This window comes from Carlito syrichta, unplaced genomic scaffold (genome assembly GCF_000164805.1).
Source record: "Carlito syrichta isolate Samal-C Ts95f unplaced genomic scaffold, Tarsius_syrichta-2.0.1 Scaffold301833, whole genome shotgun sequence".
Lineage (NCBI taxonomy): Eukaryota > Metazoa > Chordata > Mammalia > Primates > Tarsiidae > Carlito > Carlito syrichta.
The window spans coordinates 166,737-185,478 of NW_007245929.1; the positions used below are offsets into that span (position 1 = coordinate 166,737).

At 42.0% G+C, this 18,742-nt stretch overlaps 1 protein-coding gene across 2 annotated transcripts in view; it reads left to right on the plus strand.

The window, feature by feature from the left end:
- The window catches only part of EFCAB11 (EF-hand calcium binding domain 11), a 154,516-nt gene that overhangs the window by 124,682 nt on the left and 11,092 nt on the right, over positions 1 to 18,742 (plus strand). Inside the window, exon 6 of one of the 2 annotated variants that reach the window (XM_008055362.2) lies at positions 10,208 to 10,510. The exons of the other annotated variant lie outside the window; for it this stretch is intronic. Coding sequence (XP_008053553.1) covers positions 10,208 to 10,265 — 58 coding nt within the window. The 3' untranslated portion in view covers positions 10,266 to 10,510. Of the gene's footprint in view, positions 1 to 10,207; positions 10,511 to 18,742 lie in introns of those variants that run through there. 2 annotated transcript variants of the gene reach the window in all.

Here is an 18,742-nt window from a genome sequence, read left to right on the forward strand (position 1 = left end):
TATTGTAGAAGATGAGGTCTCGCTGCCCAGGCGGGTCTCGAACCTGCGGGCTCAGGCAATCCACTCACCTCAGCCTCCCAAAGGTGCAGGATTACAGGCTGAGCCACCGAGCCCGGCTGATATGTTGTGTTTTCATTGTCATTCAATTCAAAATACTTTCTCATTCTTCTTGAATTTTCTTCTTTTATCTATGGGTTATTAAGAAACGTGTTGTTTACTTTCCAAATATTTGAAGTTCTTCTGATTTTTTTATTATTTATTTCTAATTTAATTTCAACATTTAATTTTAATCTTTTAAAATTTATTGGGATCTTTTTTTACCCCAGCATTTATCTTGGTAAATGTTCCATGAGCACTTGAGTGAATGAATATCCTTAGGCCTCAGGAACAGGGCTCGTGAATGGCAGTTAGGTCAAGTTGACTGATGGGGTTACTGAGTCATTCCTATTCTTACGGATTTTCTGTCTCTGTGTTCTATCATTTACTGAGAGAGGAATGGTAAGATAACCAGCTATGATATGGATTTGTCCATTTCTTCCTTTGGCTCTCTCAGTTTTTTGCTTCACATATTTTTAAGCTCCGTCATAAGGTACATATACATTCAGAATTATTACATCTATTTGGTTAACTGACCCTTTTATAATTATGAAATGTGCCTTATCATCCCTGACAACACTCCTTGTTCTGCAGTGTTACTGAGTGGCTGCACCTTCTTTTCTGTGATCCCCTTCTCTTATTCCTTCACTGTTAACCCACCTGTGTCTTTATATTTAAGGTGGATTTCCTGAGGACTACATAGGGTTGGGTCTCCTTTTTTGTCTTTTTGACAAATTCTGATTTTTAATTTGTTTGGTATATTTACATTTTATGTAATTATCGACATAGTTAGTCTTAAGTCTACCTTAGTCATGTTCATTTCCTGTTTTTCCCGTTTGTTATTTGTTATTTGTTATTTTCCTTTCCTGCCATTGTTTCTGGCGCTATCTTTCCCTTGCATAGTACCAGTTTTGTTTTTCATATAACTTCCTTGAAATTAATGCCTTACGGTGACACATTTTCTGTTTGTTTGCCTAAAGATGCTTTTATTTTTCTTTTGGTTTTGAAGGATATTTTCCTTTGGCACTTGAAAATTATAATTCTAACTGATTTCCATTGTTTCTCATGAGAAGCCAGTAGTAATTTTTATACTTTTTTTCTCTGAACATGTCTTTTTCCTTGATGTTTTTAAGACTTTGTTTTTATTATTTGTCTTCAGCAATTTGCTTATGGTATTGCTTTTTATAGTATTCTTATTTATTCTGCCAAGAAGCTTGTTGAGCTTCTTGGATCTGTGGAATTTTAGTTTTCATTACATTTGGACACCATTTGACCATCAACCATCATTCTTTTGAATACTTTTTCTTCTCCCTCCACCTTTTGGTACTCCAATTACACATATATTAGACCACTTGGTATTGCCCCAGAAGTCACTGATGCTCTTTCCATTTCTCTTTCAGTTTTTTTTTTTTTTTCTGATTCATTTTGGAAAGTTTCTATTTCTGTGTCTTTACATTCACAGAAGTTTTTTCTGCAATGTCTAATATGATGTTGATCCCATTCCATGAATTTTTACTTCACATATTAAGCTTTTTATCTCTAGAGGTTCCATTGTGTTCTTTTTTATACCCTCTATTTCTTTTTTCCTTAAGTCCATGCCTTTCTTTAAATCCTAGAGCATACCTATAATCAAAAGTCTAGGCTGGACATGGTGGCTCACACTTATAATCCCAGTTGATTGGGAGGCCAAAGTGGGTGAATCCTCCAAGCCCAGAAGTTTGAGACCAGCCTAGGCAACAGAGTGAGACACTATCGCTACAAAAAATTTACAAATTAGCTGGCTGTCTTGGCTTGCACCTGTCGTCCCAGCTGTATGAGAGACTGAGGTGGCCGGATCACTTGAGCTCAGGAATTTGAGACTGTGTTAAGCTATGATTTGCCACTGCACTCCAGCCTGGGTGACACAGCAAGATCCTGTCTCAAAAAATAAAAAAAGTAAAGTCCTTGTATACTAATTCTATGGCCTTTGTTGTTTCTATTGACTGACTTCTCTCCTGCTTAAGGGTCATATTTTTCTGCTTAGCATGTATAGAAATGTTTGTGTTTGCTTCTGAGTATTAGTATATTCATTTTCTATTGCTGCATGACAAATTACCACAAACTCAACAGCCTAAAACAACGCCTATTTTCATTTCATTTATGAAGGTCAGAGACTGGTGGACTCACTGTTTTTACTTAGGGTTTCAGAAGGTCAAGATCAAGGTGTTCTTTGTGGTGGGCTGTTGTCTGGAAGTTTGTGGGAAGAATCTGCTTCTGAGCTCACCTGGGGGTTGGTAGGCTCCAGTTTCTTGTGACTGTGAGTTCGAGTTCTCATCTTCTCACGGGCTGTCGGCCAGTATCCGCTCTTTGTCCCTGGTGGGTGCCCACATCTCTTGCCATGTGATCCTCTCCATCTCTAAAGTGGCGATGCTGTGCCCGACTCTTCCTGTGCTTCAGACTCTTTATCTCTTCTGCTACCTCCTGGAGAAAGTTCTCTGCTCTTGTGTTAAGACCAGGCCCTCCTGGATGATATAACACCCCCAGGAGTGACATCTCATTGCCTTCACGTGTTCTGGGAGCCAGGGGTATATACTCATGGGAGTCATCCCTAGAAACCTCCCATCACAATTGCTGATGCTGCAATGTTGGGACACAGGACATGGATGTCTTCTTTGGAAGAGTACTGAGAGTTCTCCTGGCAGCTTTTAAGTTTGCTTGCAAATTAGATTGATGTTTTCAAGGCTGGTTTGCAAGCCTTGTTAGGAGAGGTTTGGCGTGACCGTCACGCTGTGCTGGCCCTTCTTCTGAGGCACGGCCTTTCCAACATCTGTTCACCTGGTGGGTGATCAGTGCCATCCCTCTGCATTCACTATGGGAACCGTGCCCTGAGCAAGTCTCGCATGGGGTCCCAGCGTCATCCCACTGACCTGCACTTGCAAGTTCTTCTCTCAGGTTTCTGGATCCTCACCCTCTGCAAGTCCATGGGATGCCCAGCCAGACTCAGCTGAAACCCAGGCAGGTTTTGGGAGCTTTTCCTGGCATCATTCCTTTTCTGCTGTGCTCTGCCCCTCAAATTCTATACCTCAGTCTCCCCAAAGGTGGGGTAGGAGGAGCAGCCCAACCCAAGTGTTAAAAATTCAGGGGTATTTGTCTGAGGGAATTTAAAAACAATGAATGACCTATATTCTAAACAATTGCAGAAGTTACTGTGGAGTTTCAGTAATACACATGTAAGCTTTAAGTTGCACATTTTAATTTCTTAGTTTTTTGTTTGTTTGGGTAGGGTATCACTCTGTCGCCCAGGCTAGAGTGCAGTGGTATGAACACAGCTCGCTGCCACCTTGACCTCCTGGGCTTTGACACTCCTTCCTTCTCAGTCTCTCGAATAGCTAGGACTACAGGCATGCACCATCACACTCAGCTAATTTATTTTATTTTTTGTAGAGACAAGGTCTTGCTTTGTTGCCCAGACTGGTATGGAATTCCTGGCCTCAAGCGAACCTCCCGTTTCCCAAAGTGCTGGGATTGCAAGCATGAGCCACCATGCCCGGCCTATTTCTTAGTTTTAATAAGCAGCTACGTGTGCTCATTGAGAATACATTTGTAACTGTTCAAAATCATTTGAACTGGCTTCCAGTGCATTTGGTGTTCCATCTCCTGTGACACTAGAAGCCCCAGCTTTTCAAAAGTGGATTCAGTGTAAGCAAAGACAATGGTTGTAAAGATAAAGAAACACCTGAGGTATTACATTCTGTCATCTTAAGTAACCACTTAAGAGTTTTAATTTGTGCTTAAAATGTCAAATAGAAAAACCGTGGGAAATGTAAGGTGTAGCATTTATGTTTGTTGAGTGTAGATTTTTAGTTTGCACCTGTACTATATTACTGAATTCAAATTATATTTTTGTAAAGTGGTATTTATTTTCCTTTTTGCATTGTTGATGGTTTGTTTTAAAACTGGAGAATAAATCAAGAAAATAGTGATGATTGCTGATTATGGCATGGTCATCACTGAAGATAATTTTGTCACATGGAGTAGGAAGTGTTGAAAAAGTTCTTGGTGTGAAATATGAGCCCAGATTCATAACTTTTAATCATTATCTTTGGAAATTTTGAGTTACTCTTATAGATTTGTAAGAGCTTTTCATATATATTAGATGTCAAAATTTATATGTAATATTTATCAAAAATACTTTCATATCGAGTTCATAGAGAGGACAGTGCTGAAAAGACAGTTGGACTCTGGTTTTATACCTCAGTCCTTATTAATTGGACAAATTATTGAATGACTTTGTGCCTCCATTTACTCCTGTATAAAATGGAGAGAATGCTAATACCAAGGGCACTGGTGTGTTTTGAGAATTAAATGAGGTAATAGATATTGGAGTGCTCAGAATAGAACCTTGCATCAAGTAAGCATTCAGTATCTGTTAGGTGTTATCATCTTAGCTGCACCAGCATCAGCCCGATTACACGACTATGCTATTCCACCAAACAATTACCCTGGAGTTATATAGAATTGAAATGAAATTTCTTTCTGACATCCCAAAGTTATCACTTTAGGGTCATTTTCTTTTTTTTTCTTTTTTTTTTTTGAGTTGGAGTCTCACTCTGTCGCCCAGACTGGAGTGCAGTGGCCACTCCCGGCCACCGCAGCCTCAACCTGCTGGGCTCCAGCGATCCTTCCGCCTCAGCCTTCCGAGGAGCTGGAATTACAGGCATGTGCTACCACGCCTGGCTGACTTTTTTTGATTTATTGTAGAGATGAGGTCTCGCTGCCCAGGTGGGTCTCGAACCCACGGGCTCAGGCAATCCACTCACCTCAGCCTCCCAAAGGTGCGGGATTACAGGCTGAGCCACCGAGCCCGGCTAGGGTCATTTTCTAAAAGTGGAATTTCTGAATCAAAGAGCAAACAATAGTTTAAGGCCTGGGATGCATATTGCTGAATTTCTTTCCAGGAAGCTTGTCTTAGTATTCACTCCTACTAACTCTTCTAAGCATTAAACAATTCAGCCTGGCTTCCTTCTAACATTCCATGTACTCTGGGACCTCCCCCTTCCAATGAAAAAATATATATTTTCATATCAATATTTACCTTTATCTTAGTTTTACCCCTGCCCCAACTGCAATTTACTTGTAATTTTATCCTATCTTTTAAATACTAAGTCTAAATGTCTACTTCGGATAACAATATTACTCTGTGTTCTTCTAAATTTGGGAAATTGTATGTTACATTTTTTTGTAATGATATATTTTATGGCATAAAATAAGGATCAAAGTTTATTTATTTTATTTTTTTTGAGTTGGTTTCTCAGTTCGTCACCCAGACTGGAGTGCAGTGGTACAATCACAGTTTATGACAGCCTCAACCTCCTGGGCTCAGGCAATCCTCCTGCCTCAACCTGAGTAGCTGGGGCTACCGGCACATGACACAATGCCTGGCTAATTTTTTAATTTTTTGTAGAGATGAGGTCTTGCCATGTTGTCTAGGCTTGTCTTAAACCCCCAGACTCAAGCAAAGGGGTCTAAGTTTCTATTTCTTAATATTATTAAGGAATGTCCTCAGCGGATCTTCTGTTGCAATGAGATTGTCATGTATTAAATGCTCACACAGCCCTCTCCCTGTTTTTAAATTTTCTTTGTTCCATGGACCAGATTTCTGAAGCATGTGGGCTGCTTCAGGATACGTTCTGATATCTCCTAAGTTCTCTCTTATTCTCTCAGTTAATCTCTGATATGAACTTTAGAATTCTTATGTAATAAAATACCCTATTATTATTTTGTTTGGAAATGTATTAAATCTATAAATTGCCTTGACGTATCACCATGCTTATGATATTTTTATTTTTTCTTTTATAAAATATTTATAGATTAAGAATGGATGCTTTATTATATAAAATACCCTTTTAAGCCGTTTAACACACTTAAATAATTATGAGTGCCAGCCAAGCATGCTAGGAGTGAATCAACTGTATTATGAGAAGAACATGCGTATTTTTTGGCTACTTCCCATATTAGTTCACAAGCTTTCCACCCTTTGCACAAGCTTTCCACCATTTGCTCTAACATTTCCTAGGTCTCTTCCTGAGGAGATGTTGGTACCCACATCTTGCTCCTAAATCTCCCGTGGACGTTATATCTCTGCTGTCTCTGCCCATCCTCATTCCCCTCACACTTTCTTTTTTTATTGATGCATAATAGTTTTACAAATTTTCAGGGTACCTGTGATTTCTTTTTTTTTTTTTTTGAGTTGGAGTCTCACTCTGTCGCCCAGACTGGAGTGCAGTGGCCACTCCCGGCCACCGCAGCCTTGACCTACTGGGCTCCGGCAATCCTTCCGCCTCAGCCTTCCAAGTAGCTGGAACTACAGACGCACGCTACCACGCCCGGCTAACTTTTTGATTTATTGTAGAGATGAAGTCTCGCCAAGTTGCCCAGGCGGGTCTCTAACCCATGGGCTCAGGCAATCCACTCACCTCAGCCTCCCAAAGTGTGGGATTACAGGCTGAGCCACCGAGCCTGGCTACCTGTGATGTTTTAATACAGGCACACAAGGTATAATGATCAAGTCAGGGTGACAGGATAGCCTAACCTCAGACACGTATGTTTTCTTCATGTTGGGGACTTTCCAGATCTTCTCTTCTAGCTCGTTGAACTATGTGATACACTGTTGCTCACTGTAGTTACCCAACTGGACCAGTGAACACAAGACCTCTCTCCTTCTACAGAATGCTGGTTTTGACCAGCCTCTCTTCATCCCTCCCTCCCTGCCCTGCTTTCCAGCCTCTGATACCCATCAGGCAAATCTCTACTTCCATGATAGACACGATTTTTACCTCCCATTTGTGAGAACATGCTGTGTTTGTCTTTATGTGCCTGGCTCATTTCACTTAGCTAATGACCTCCAGTTCCCTCCATGCTGCTGTAGTAGCAGAATGTCATTCTTTTTAATGGTTTAATAATATTCCAGTGTGTATATGGACCACATTTTCTTCATCCATCCATTCACTGATAGGCACTTCTGGTGGTTCCAAATATTGGCTATTGTGAATATGCTGCGATGAATATAGGAGTGCAGGTATTGCTTCAGTATACTGATTTTCCTTCTCTTGGATGTATCTCCCATAGTGGGATCACTGGATCATGTGGCTGTACTAATTTACATTGCCACCAAATGTGTGAGGGGTCCTCTTTCTCTGCATCCTCACCAGCATCTATTATTTTTTGTCTTTTAAATAAAAACTATTTTAACCGGGGTGAAATGATATCTCATTGTGTTTTTGATTTGCAGTTCCCTGATAATGAGTGAGTTAAGCATTTTTTCATATACTCCGTGCCATTTGTATGTCTTCTTTTGAGAAATGTCTGTTCAGATCTTTTGCCCTTTTTTTTTTTTTTTGAGTTGGAGTCTCACTCTGTCACCTAGACTAGAGTGCAGTAGCTGCTCCCGGCCACCACAGCCTCGACCTGCTGGGCTCCGGCGATCCTTCCGCCTCAACCTTCCCAGTAGCCGGAATTACAGGCATGCACTACCACGCCCGGCTGATTGATTTATTGTAGAGATGAGGTCTCGCTGCCCAGGCGGGTCTCGAACCCGTGGGCTCAGGCAATCCACTCACCTCAGCCTCCCAAAGGCGCGGGATTACAGGCTGAGCCACTGAGCCCAGCTTGCCCATTTTTAATTGGATTTTTTTTTCTTTTTTGTTATTGAGTTTTTGAGTCCCTTATATTCTGGTTATTAATCCCTTGTTGAATGGATAGTTTGCAAAGATTTTTCCCATTCTGTAGGTTATCTCTTAATGTTTGTTCATCATTTCCTTTGCTGTGCAGATGCTTTTTTAGCTTGATATGATCCCATTTGTCCATTTTTGCTTTTGTTACCTGTGCTTTTGAGGACTTACCCATAAAGTATTTGCCCAAACCGATGTCCTGAAGTATTTCCTCATTGTTTTTATCTAGTAGTTTCATAGTTTGGGGTCATCACAGATTCAAGTCTTTAATCCACTTTGGTTTGACTTGTATATGGCGAGAGTTAGGTGTCTAGCTTCATTCTGATACCTGTGGTTATCCCATTTCTCAGAAGCAGTTACTGAGAAGGTGCCTTTTTCCAATGTATGTTCTTGGTGCCTTTGTGAAAAATAAGTTGGCTATAAATGCATGGATTTATTTCTGGATTCTCTATTCTGTTCCATTGGTCTGTGTGTTTATTTTAAAGTTTATTTTGGGTACTATGGCTCCATAGTATATTTTGAAGTCAGATAGTGTGATGCCTCCAGATTTATTATTATTATTAACTCTGAATTGTTTTCCCTTTATGAGGAAAAAAAAAAACCTCTGAGCAAACTGGTTATAGAAGGAACCTAACTCAAAATAATACAGGTCATATATGACAAATCCACATTATACCAAACAGGGAGAAATTGAATGCCTTTCCTTTAAGATCTAGAACAAGACAAGAAAGCCCACTTTCACCAATTTTATTCCACATAGTACTGAAAGTCCTAGCAAGAGCAATTAGGCAAGAAAAAGCAATAAAGGGCATCTTAATTGGAATGGAAGAAGTCAAATTATCCTTGTTTGCTGGCAACAGGATATTATATTGAGAAAACCTAAAAACTCCACCAAAAAACTGTTAGAACTGATAAATGAATTCAGTAAATTTGCAGGATACAAAATCAACATGCAAAAATCAGTGGCATTTACATATGCCAACCGTGAACAAACTGAAATCAAGAAAGCAATCCTTTTACAATAGCTGCAAAAATATAAAATACTTAGGAATAAATTTAACCAAATAAATAAAATATCTCTGCAAGGGAAACTGTAAAACACCAATGAAAGAAATTGAAGAGGACACATACACACAAAAATAACTATCCCATGCTCATGGATTGGAAGAATTAATATTGTGGAAATATCAAGACTACACAAAGCAGTCAACAGATTCAGTGCAGTCTCCATCAAAATGGCAGTGACATTCTTCACAGAAATAGAAAAAATAATCTTAAAATTTTTATGCTGTTTTTGTTGATTTTTATTTGTCAAGTGAAATCTATCAAGTCAGCAGAACTCTAATTTTCAGGATATTCTGGAGCATTGCTTTTCTGTAATAGTTTATTTTCTTACAATTGCCCCAAACTCAAATTTTGTAGCTATTGATGTAGTTTTAATTAAAAAGGATTTTATGATGAAATTCCTCTAATTAGGATACCAGTGCTCCTATTAAACTCAAGTTTTGCTAAGGGCTCTTTGCTTAAGCACAACCCAGCATCTGTGGGGGGAAAGCATAATTAAGAACTTTAACAGGAATTTTTCAAATGTACACTCATGACTTAATCTTGAAGCTCTGATGTTTTGAAATATTTCTATGCTTTCTATTCCTACCCCTGAATCATGGGATGTCCTTGAGTCCTGTTCTGGGAAGCTCTGGGGAGGAGGTTCAATGCGACGTTGTGGTTACTGCATACTACAGGCCCAGGTCATCGCTTCTCATTCAGCCCCTAATTCTGTGTGGCTGTGAAAAGCTCTGGGCTAACTGCACACATCATCTACATTCCAGTGTCCTCCATCCCCACATAGGCTGAAGGTGACCCTGTGGTTGGAGATGGAGTGTCTTGAGTCTTGCTCCTAGTACTGCTTGCTGTGTCCGTGACTTTGAGATGACAGCGTCCTATACCTTGCCAGTTCTTTCTGTGCCGAATGGGACCAACATGGATTTGTTTTTTGCAAAGGCCCTCAGGATCTCCAAAAGCCCAGGATTGTTCTTAGCTGGGGGTAGGACTGCGTTGTGACCCAGGAGACCTAGTTTTCTACCCTCATGAGGAAAGTTGCTTTATGCCCCTGAGCCTCAGTTTCCTCAGCTGTAAAATGAAGAGTGGGCTGGGTGGCCTCTACAGTCTCTTGAAGGGAAAAATAGCTTCATGCTGTTTGTTGTGGGGAGATACTTGGAGTCTAGAAGCCTAATTTCAGTCAGTATAGCAGCGGCTTTTCTCCCAGGGGACCAGACTATGTGGGGCTGGCAAGCAGCAGGTCAGAAGCCCTCAACACTGCCCACTTCACCTGGGGACAGAAAAACCAAGGGGGAGTGAGAGAAGACATGAGAAGTTCTCACTTGAGCATTTGTTCTGCACAGGGCTCCAGAGACAAGCACCAAACTGCAAGCACAGAGTTGTTTTATACCTGCAGTTTAATTCAAAGTTTAAAAAAAAAGAAAAAAGGAAAGGAAACGTTGGTTTCTCTCCCCCCCTGCCCCCTGAAGCTGTTTTCAGTGGAACTTCCATATGAGAATGCATTTATTACTGTAAGTATCAAGCAAGTCAGACCATGCAGGCACAGCACAGAACGCAGCCTGGAACATTCGCAGCCTCGACCCGGGGACCACACGCCTCTACCGTTAGACACAGTTGTCTCTCTGAAGTTCATCCCATCTTTTCTCTTGCTCCCTTTTAATAAACTCGTGTTATGTAAACCCTCCAGGTAACAAGTGGATTTTCTTTGTCAGTAGTCACTCTCAAGACGATTTTATCAAATGTGAATCCTCCCTCTACCGTCAACCACGTGCAAAGGGAAATGGACAGAGCAGAGGAGAGGTGTATGTGCACTGAAGATGTGGGCATGCTACTGGGAATTGGGAGGAAGGTCAGGGGGAATCAGGCCAAAGTGACAAATGCACCTTATCAAGTATTTTGGAACAGAGAAAGGTAGGAAGATGAAAAGAAAAACCCGCCTATTCTGCCAGACCAGAGGTAGTCATTGTTAATATTTTGGAATTTATTCTTTTCTGTTTCTCTCTGTTTTTGTGAAAGTGAGCATGAGTTTTCTATCCCATGCTTTTCCATCATTTCACCGTTTTCTATTTATAAATAATCCTCCAATAAACATCCTTGCCTGCCCCCTTTAAGTCATTCCATAGGAGAGGTCTTGGGTGTCAGGATACCACATTTGAGAGCACGAACTTATTTTATCATTGTTACAACTCCCAACTCTTCTTACCCAGCTGCCTAATTGGCAGATTACACTCCTCCAGGCCACATATGTCCTTTTCACCCCATCCCACCAAACATTATTTACTTTTCAAATCTTCACTGTCTAGTAGGTGAACATAGCACTTCCCCTTTTTGTTTTATCTCATTGCTAATAACAGTGAGCATTTTCACATGTTTCTCTTTCTATTCCCTTTTCTGTGAACTACGGATTCATGTCATGTGCCCATTTTCTCTCCTGTAATAACAACATTTATCTGTTTCTGTTTTTATTATAACTATTATTTTCAGTTTGCTATTTTCCTTTTATGATGATTTTGATGTATGAGCGAATTTAGTTTTTTGTTTTTTGTTTTTTGTTTTTTTTTTGAGTTGGAGTCTCACTGTCGCCTAGACTGGAGTGCAGTGCAGTGGTCGCTCCCGGCCACCGCAGCCTCAACCTGCTGGGCTCCGGCGATCCTTCTGCCTCAGCCTTCCAAGTAGCTGGAACTACAGGCGCACACTACCACACCTGGCTAATTTTTTGATTTATTGTAGAGATGAGGTCTCGCTGTCCAGGTGGGTCTTGAACCCGCGGGCTCAGGCAATCCACTCACCTCAGCCTCCCAAAGGCACAGGATTACAGGCTGAACCACCGAGCCTGGCTAGTTTTTATGTATTTAAAAATGGGATCTTATTCATCACAATTTCTTCTATTGCTTTTATACCAAGGGAGGCTTCCTTGTCTAGAGATCAGATTGCTATCCACTGTCACTTTGTTGGTTGGTTTGAGTTTCAAGACTTTTTTTTTTAGTTGGAATCTCACTCTGTCCCCCTGGCTAGAGTGCATTGTCATGCTCACAATCATTTCAGTCTCTACCTTCTGGACTCAGGCGATCCTTCTGCCCCAGCCTCCTGAGTAGCTGGGACTACAGGTGCCACCACACTTGGCTAATTTTTTAATTTATTGTGGAGATGAGGTCTTACCAAGTTGCCTCGGCAGGTCTTGAAACCCTGGACTTAGGCAGTCTTCTGGCCTCAGCTCCCAAAGTGCTGGGTTTACAGTTCCAGCCAAGTATTAAGACTATTATAGCAGTCTAATATATTTGGAATTTATTTTGGCATATCGCATAGGACAATGACCTTAGCAAGTTTGTTTCTGGATGGTTCACCAGTTTTTCCATGATCCGTTGTTACACACTCCCCATGGATACGTGAGCCATCATCACCACATGCTGTATTTTCACACGAGGGGACTTTTCCAGCCTGTCTGTCCTCACCCCTTATCTCCTTATTCTTGCTCCAGGGATACCCCTTTCTCCCTGGTTCTTATAATATGTTCTAAAACCTGGTATTTCTGGTTTTCAATTTGTTCTCGGCAGTCCTTACCGGTTTATTTTCCAGATGAGCAGTAGAATCAGCTTTGTGAAGTTCCAAAAAATCTCCTTTTGGGGTTTCGATGAAAATTGCATCCAACCTATAAATTAATTAGAAAGGAATTGGCTTCTTGACAGTGTTCAGTCTCCCCATCCAGGGATACACATACAGCACGTCGCTCCACATTTTCAAATATCCTCTTATAGGTCTCACAGGAGTTTCAGAGTCTTCTTTATATAAATTCAGCAAACTTCTTATTGAAGTATTTCCAGATTATTTTATATCTGGGGTACTTTTCTTGATGGACTCTCCCCCTTTGATTTAGATTGCTATTTTAAAGTCACTTTTGCCCCTGTGATTGCCAAGTGCTGACAGGAATCTAAGTGCAGAACAGATTTGCTCTTTTCTAAGCATATAAACTCAGAGATTTAGAACTGGAATCAACTTTAAGTCTGTTTTCTCTTTATAACTGATAAAGCTGGAATCGTGGAAGGTAGAATAGTTTCATCCAGGCCACGTGACTTGCTGGGACCATAGGTACTTGGTGGATGTTTCCAGTGTCTGTATCCTCTGTGTGAAGATGTCCATCTCCAAAACTGAATTCCTGGTTGTCCCTTTGTGTCAGTCTCCCATGGCAACTGTAGTGGGTCACCACAGTCTCTGTGGCTTAAAGCAACACAGCAGTATCATCCTATGTTTCTAGGGGCTAGAAACCCAGTCCGGGCCTCTTGAGGCTGACTTCCTCCCTTGGAGGCTTGAGGAAGAGCCGTTTCTCTGCCCACTCCAGCTTTCGAGGGCGCCTGTGTGTCTCGACTCACAACCCCGTCCTTCACCACCTAAACCAGGGGTCCTCAAACTTTTAAAACAGAGGGCCAGTTCACTGTCCCTCAGACCGTTGGAGGGGCGGACTATAGTTTTAAAAAAAAACTATGAACAAATTCCTATGCACACTGCACACATCTTATTTTGAAGTGAAAAAACAAAACGGGAATAAATGTCCTCGGCGGGCCGCATGTGGCCCACGGGCCGTAGTTTGAGGACCCCTGACCTAAACCCACAGTTCAGCCTCTTCAGCTCTCTCTTCGGACTCCACTGACGGTCCTGCTTCCCTTCTTCTGCTTTAAAGACCTTTGAGATGACATTGGGTCCACTCAGATAATCTAGGATAATCTCTCCCATTTTATTTTTATTTATGTATTTATTTTGAGACAGGGTCTGTCACCTAGGCTGGAGTCTAGTGGTATGATCACAGCTCGCTGCAGCCTTGAAATCCTGAGCTATCCTCCCACCTGAGCCTCCCAAGTAAGTGGAACTACAGTTATCACACCTGGCCAGGTGTTGTTGTTGTTATTAGTAGTAATAGTAGTAGTAGTGGAGATGAGGTCTCACTGTGTTGCCCAGGCTGGCCTCAAACCCCTGGCCTCAAACAGTCTTCCTGCCTTGGTCTCCCAAAGTGCTAGGATTACAGATGTGAGCCACCCTGCCCAGCCCATCTCCCCATTTTAAAATCAGCAACCCTGATTTCACCTGCAACCCTGACTCCTTTCCCATGTAATGTAACACATTCCCAGGCTATCTTTGGGCAGGATATCATTCAGCTAGGATGGACTTCCAAAGTGTGTATCTAAACACGCCAGCCCCTCCTTGACATACTCGGACGGCTCCTCGTCACTCTTTGGATTGCACCCCAAGTCTTTCATGGACCGCCAGGTCCTGAACCTTCCATCCCACATGTCCTCTGGCCCTGCTGAGATCTGTGACCATCCTCACCGTGCCCCTCTTTTTCATTTACCTTCTTTGAGCTCCTTGGGTGTACCTGGCTCTCTCCTGCCCCAGGGCCCTTGTACATGCTGTTCCCTGGTGAGCACTCCCCCACCCATGCCTCCCAGATTAGTTTCCAGCTCATCCTCAGCCTTCAGCTCAGTCCCACATTCCTAACCTTCTACCAGTTTATGTGCCTTTGTCCTGCCCTCTCCTGACACCTTCCAGGGCTCGTGGAATGCTGGCAATTGCATTTTGCTTGTAGAGTTTTCTAATTCTCTCCTGGGCTGGACCAAAAACTCAAAGGGACTCTGTTTTGTGTGCTCACCCCTGTCCCTTCAGAACCTGCAGCACTGGGATCCCAGCAGCCTCCTTAGTGTGTCTGGCGAATGAACACATGAACTCGGGAATCCACTTCCAAGGAAAAGCAGCATTGATGAATGTGATTGGTGATACGTTTATAAACGTGAAAAGATTGAGGCTGTTCAAAAGTCCAACAAGAAGTAAATTGTTATACATCCATTTGATACAGTTGTATACAGACATTAACATGAAAACAATGAACCTATAGCAGCGGGGAGGGAATATTCATCTAAGCTAGCAGGGTCCACGTGGTTGTCATAGCAACTGGTATAAGGTCACGGTTGGGGAGTTCTGTTTTCTCCCATTTCCAATCTCTGCTGTTCATGTGCTCATGTGGTCAGTACATATTTATTGAACACCACTGTGTGCCAGACACTGGGCACAGCTCAGCAAGTGGGATGTGATGGCCTCTCCCGCTGCAGGTATATCAGAGACAGACACAGACGACACTGATGATCACCATGTCAATGGCCCAGCGCTCACAGGTGGCCACTCCATTCGAGAAGACATGAGTTTCTTTGCCAGCATGAGTATCACAGGCTGCAGATACTACTCTTAAAATCAGGGTTGGCTGGACGCAATGGCTCATGCCTGTCATCCCAGCACTCTGGGTAACATGGTGAGAGCTCATCTCTACAATAAATCAAAAAATTAGCTGGGCGTGGAGCACTTGCCTATAGTCCCAGCTACTCAGGAGGCTGAGATGGGAAGCTCGCCTAAGCCCAGGAGGTCAAGGCTGCAGTGGCCATGATCATGCACTCCAGCCTGGGTGACTGAGTGAGACTCTGACTCAATAAATAAATAAAGTCAGGGTCATCATTATTAAGGCGCTAAAACTTTTAACTGCGGAGGGAAATTGGAGGGGTAATACATCCATCAGTCTGTAGGCCTTGAAAGAGATTTTCTAAATTGCCTCTCTTGTCTTTAATCACCACTTATCAAGAAGCAGACTGTATGTTCTAGGAGGAAAACATCTGGGGACAAGGTGAGCTTTTAGGCAGGTCTTACCTGGATGCCACTGATGGAGGAAGGAAGGAGGGCAGAATATTTTTCCTGCTCCATTCAGACTCTTTCCAAGCATGTGAAGTCTCCGAGCCCCATGTCGAAGAAACCGGAAATGAGCATGTGAAAAAGAGAAAACTCTTTTTCTTCAGCGTATATCCTCTTGGTTTCGTCTTCTTCCTCCATGCTTGTGGCTGTTCCTCTATGCTAGAGCATCATGTAAATACTTAATTTGTTTAATAAATATCCTGAAACAGCCTCTCAAAGTTGTTACTAGAAGAGCACGAACCTTTCAAGTCACTTAGCCCATGCTGATCAACGCTTAATGTCCTTTAATGATGAACGTGATCTTTTTTAGTGACTGAAATGCTCCGTAATCAATGATGTGGCCCTTCCTGGAGGCAGCAGATGCCACATAATGGGCATCGGCTCGGGCCAGCAATTTGAATCCCTGAAGTTGGTATTAGTGTGGCAGGATATGGAGTTAGTCTCTTCTGAAGATGAAAGATCGCCCCAACATCCCCATGTTATTGAAAAACTCACAAGTGGCGATTCTTCTCAGCCTGAACCCTCCAAGGATCCCAAGGCAATTGCCATACCCGTCTCAGCACATCGGTTGCCGCCCAGGAGTCGGGCTTAGTGCTGAGCAGGTGACAGAGACTGGGCTTTATTGAGATGTGAAGATGTCATACACAATCTGTGAGACTGCCCTCAGGGAGTGCTCCCTTTTTTCTCCCATGTCCAGACTAAATGTGAGAATTCCAGCAGGGAGAGAAAACAGATTCTGTCTTTTAGCTGTTACTGAAGAAGTGCTTCCAGGTTTGGGTCCTTCAGTGTCCCCTGAGCTTCCCTTGGAGTTTTTTGGTTTCATTCTTGAATTTGATAGATTTGGTCATGCCCACATTCCTTGCATTTCATAATTTCCTGAATTATACTTGTGCTCATGTTTTTTGAACCTGCATCTCCTGAGACTCAAATTTTCTTGTGAAAAGCCTTTGTGGCAGCCAACAGACGCATGAAAAAGTGCTCAGCCTCACTCATCATCAGAGAAATGCAAATCAAAACCACATTGAGATACCACCTAACCCCAGTAAGAATGGCCATCATTAATAAAACCAAAAAACAGATGCTGGAGAGGATGCGGAGAAAAAGGAATGCTTCTTCTACACTGCTGGTGGGAACGCAAACTAGTGCAACCTCTTTGGAAGACAGTGAGGAGATTTCTGAAAGAACTAGAAATTGACCTTCCATATGACCCAGCAATTTCCCTATTGGGAATATAGTCAGAGGAGCTCAAATCATTCTACAAAAAAGATACCTGCACACGTATGTTTATTGCAGCTCTATTTACAATAGCCAAAACATGGAACCTACCATGTTGCCCATCGAAGCTGGACTGGATTTAAAAAAAACGTGGTACATATACACAGTGGAATATTATGCAGCCATAAGGAAGGACAGGCATATGAACTTTGCAGCAACTTGGATGGATTTAGAGTCTATCATACTCAGTGTTCTATCACAGAAACAAGGAACAGATCGCCATATATTCTTACTCATAAGTGGATCTTGAACAATTATTATAATACTATAAGAAAGGGATTGGCAAATTGGGAATCCCTAGTGGGAAACTCTCAGGGGACAGGGGTTGGGATTGGCAGTTGAGGGAAACTGCTAGGGGAGAGAGGGGCATACCTCATCAACAAGGCTACCTGCATAATCGATGTTTGTATACCTAACCCTGAATTGTACCCCACATCTTTATAATTTTTAAAAAAAGCCTTTGTGGTCATTCCATTTGGTGTGACTTTTTTTTATTATGGGTGGACTTTATTAATAGATCACTTCTGATCATATGAGGAATTACTTCATTACAGAATGTTATTCATTTTGTATGTCATATGTCACTGTCCACGGACCCAGAGATTTTAAATACTAAGAGCATGTTATAAAAGAAAACGCAAATAATTTTTAATAATCATACTGAACTGAAGCCAAATTTCTTATTGGCTCAGTGATATACATCACTGAAAAATGGGCTGAGATGTAAAATCTCATTTTCCCAAGTGGATTATTTAAAACCAACACGCAGACTGTTAAAAATCTTAATTTTTACAAATTCCTGTACTTGTTTAATTAAAAAAAAAAAAATTAAAAAAAAAACAAAAAAAACTGGCCTGATGGAATTTAAAAATAATTTTCTCCAGACTGGGTAACATAGTGAGACCTCATCTCTACAAAAAATAAAAAAAATTCATGGGGAGTGGTGGTGCGTACTTACAGTCCCAGCTGTTTGGGAGGCTGAGACCAGAGGATCACCTAAGCCCAGGAGGTCAAGGCTACAGTGAGCCATGATTGTGCCACTACACTCTAGACTGGGCAACAGAGTGAGACTCCAACTCTAATAATAATAATAATAATTTTCCTATTACTGAGATGTACTGAGTAAATCACTCCCTCCCTGGTGAGTCTTGGCCAACACTGTAGGAGAGTATCTCTCAGGACTGACCATGCCGCCCCCTTGGAGTGATCACGAAGCCCTGTGTACTTACTTTGACATGTTAGCCTTTTAGTTCGATGGAGCAGTGGGTGTCTTTGCTTCTGAATCCTTCTGTTATTAACATCCCATTGCCAGACCTCCCAGCTGCACCTAGCTACAAGGAAGGCTGGGAAGTGTGGCCTGGCTGCAGTCTCAGGAAGAGTGCATCAGTTTTGCTGAGCACATGTCAGGCCCTCCGTGGTGCCAGACTCTGTGCATCAGGATGGAGTCAGTGGTCCCACCTTCTTCTCCAGCCAACCTCCACCCTCCCCACTGGCTTGAAATGCCTTCTTTGACTTTTGCAGAATTCTGATGGGTATATATTTCGGTACACAATTCTTGTTCCTTGATTCCTGTGTCATAACTACATGTTTTATTTACTGAGTTGAGGATTTATGTTTTGTTTTGATATCATTTTTTTTTAAAGTTTGAGTGTTATGGCATATTTATTTTTTTCCAGATAAACTTTAGAGTTACCAAATTTCTCCCAAAAAGTAAACAGACAATAAACTCTACAATCCTTCTGTCACGTATTATTAAAAATATATCCTGCCAGGCTCGGTGACTCAGCCTTTGGGAGGCTGAGGTGAGCGGATTGCCTGAGCCCGCAGGTTTGAGACCTGCCTGGGCAGTGAGACCTCATCTCTACAATAAATCAAAAAAT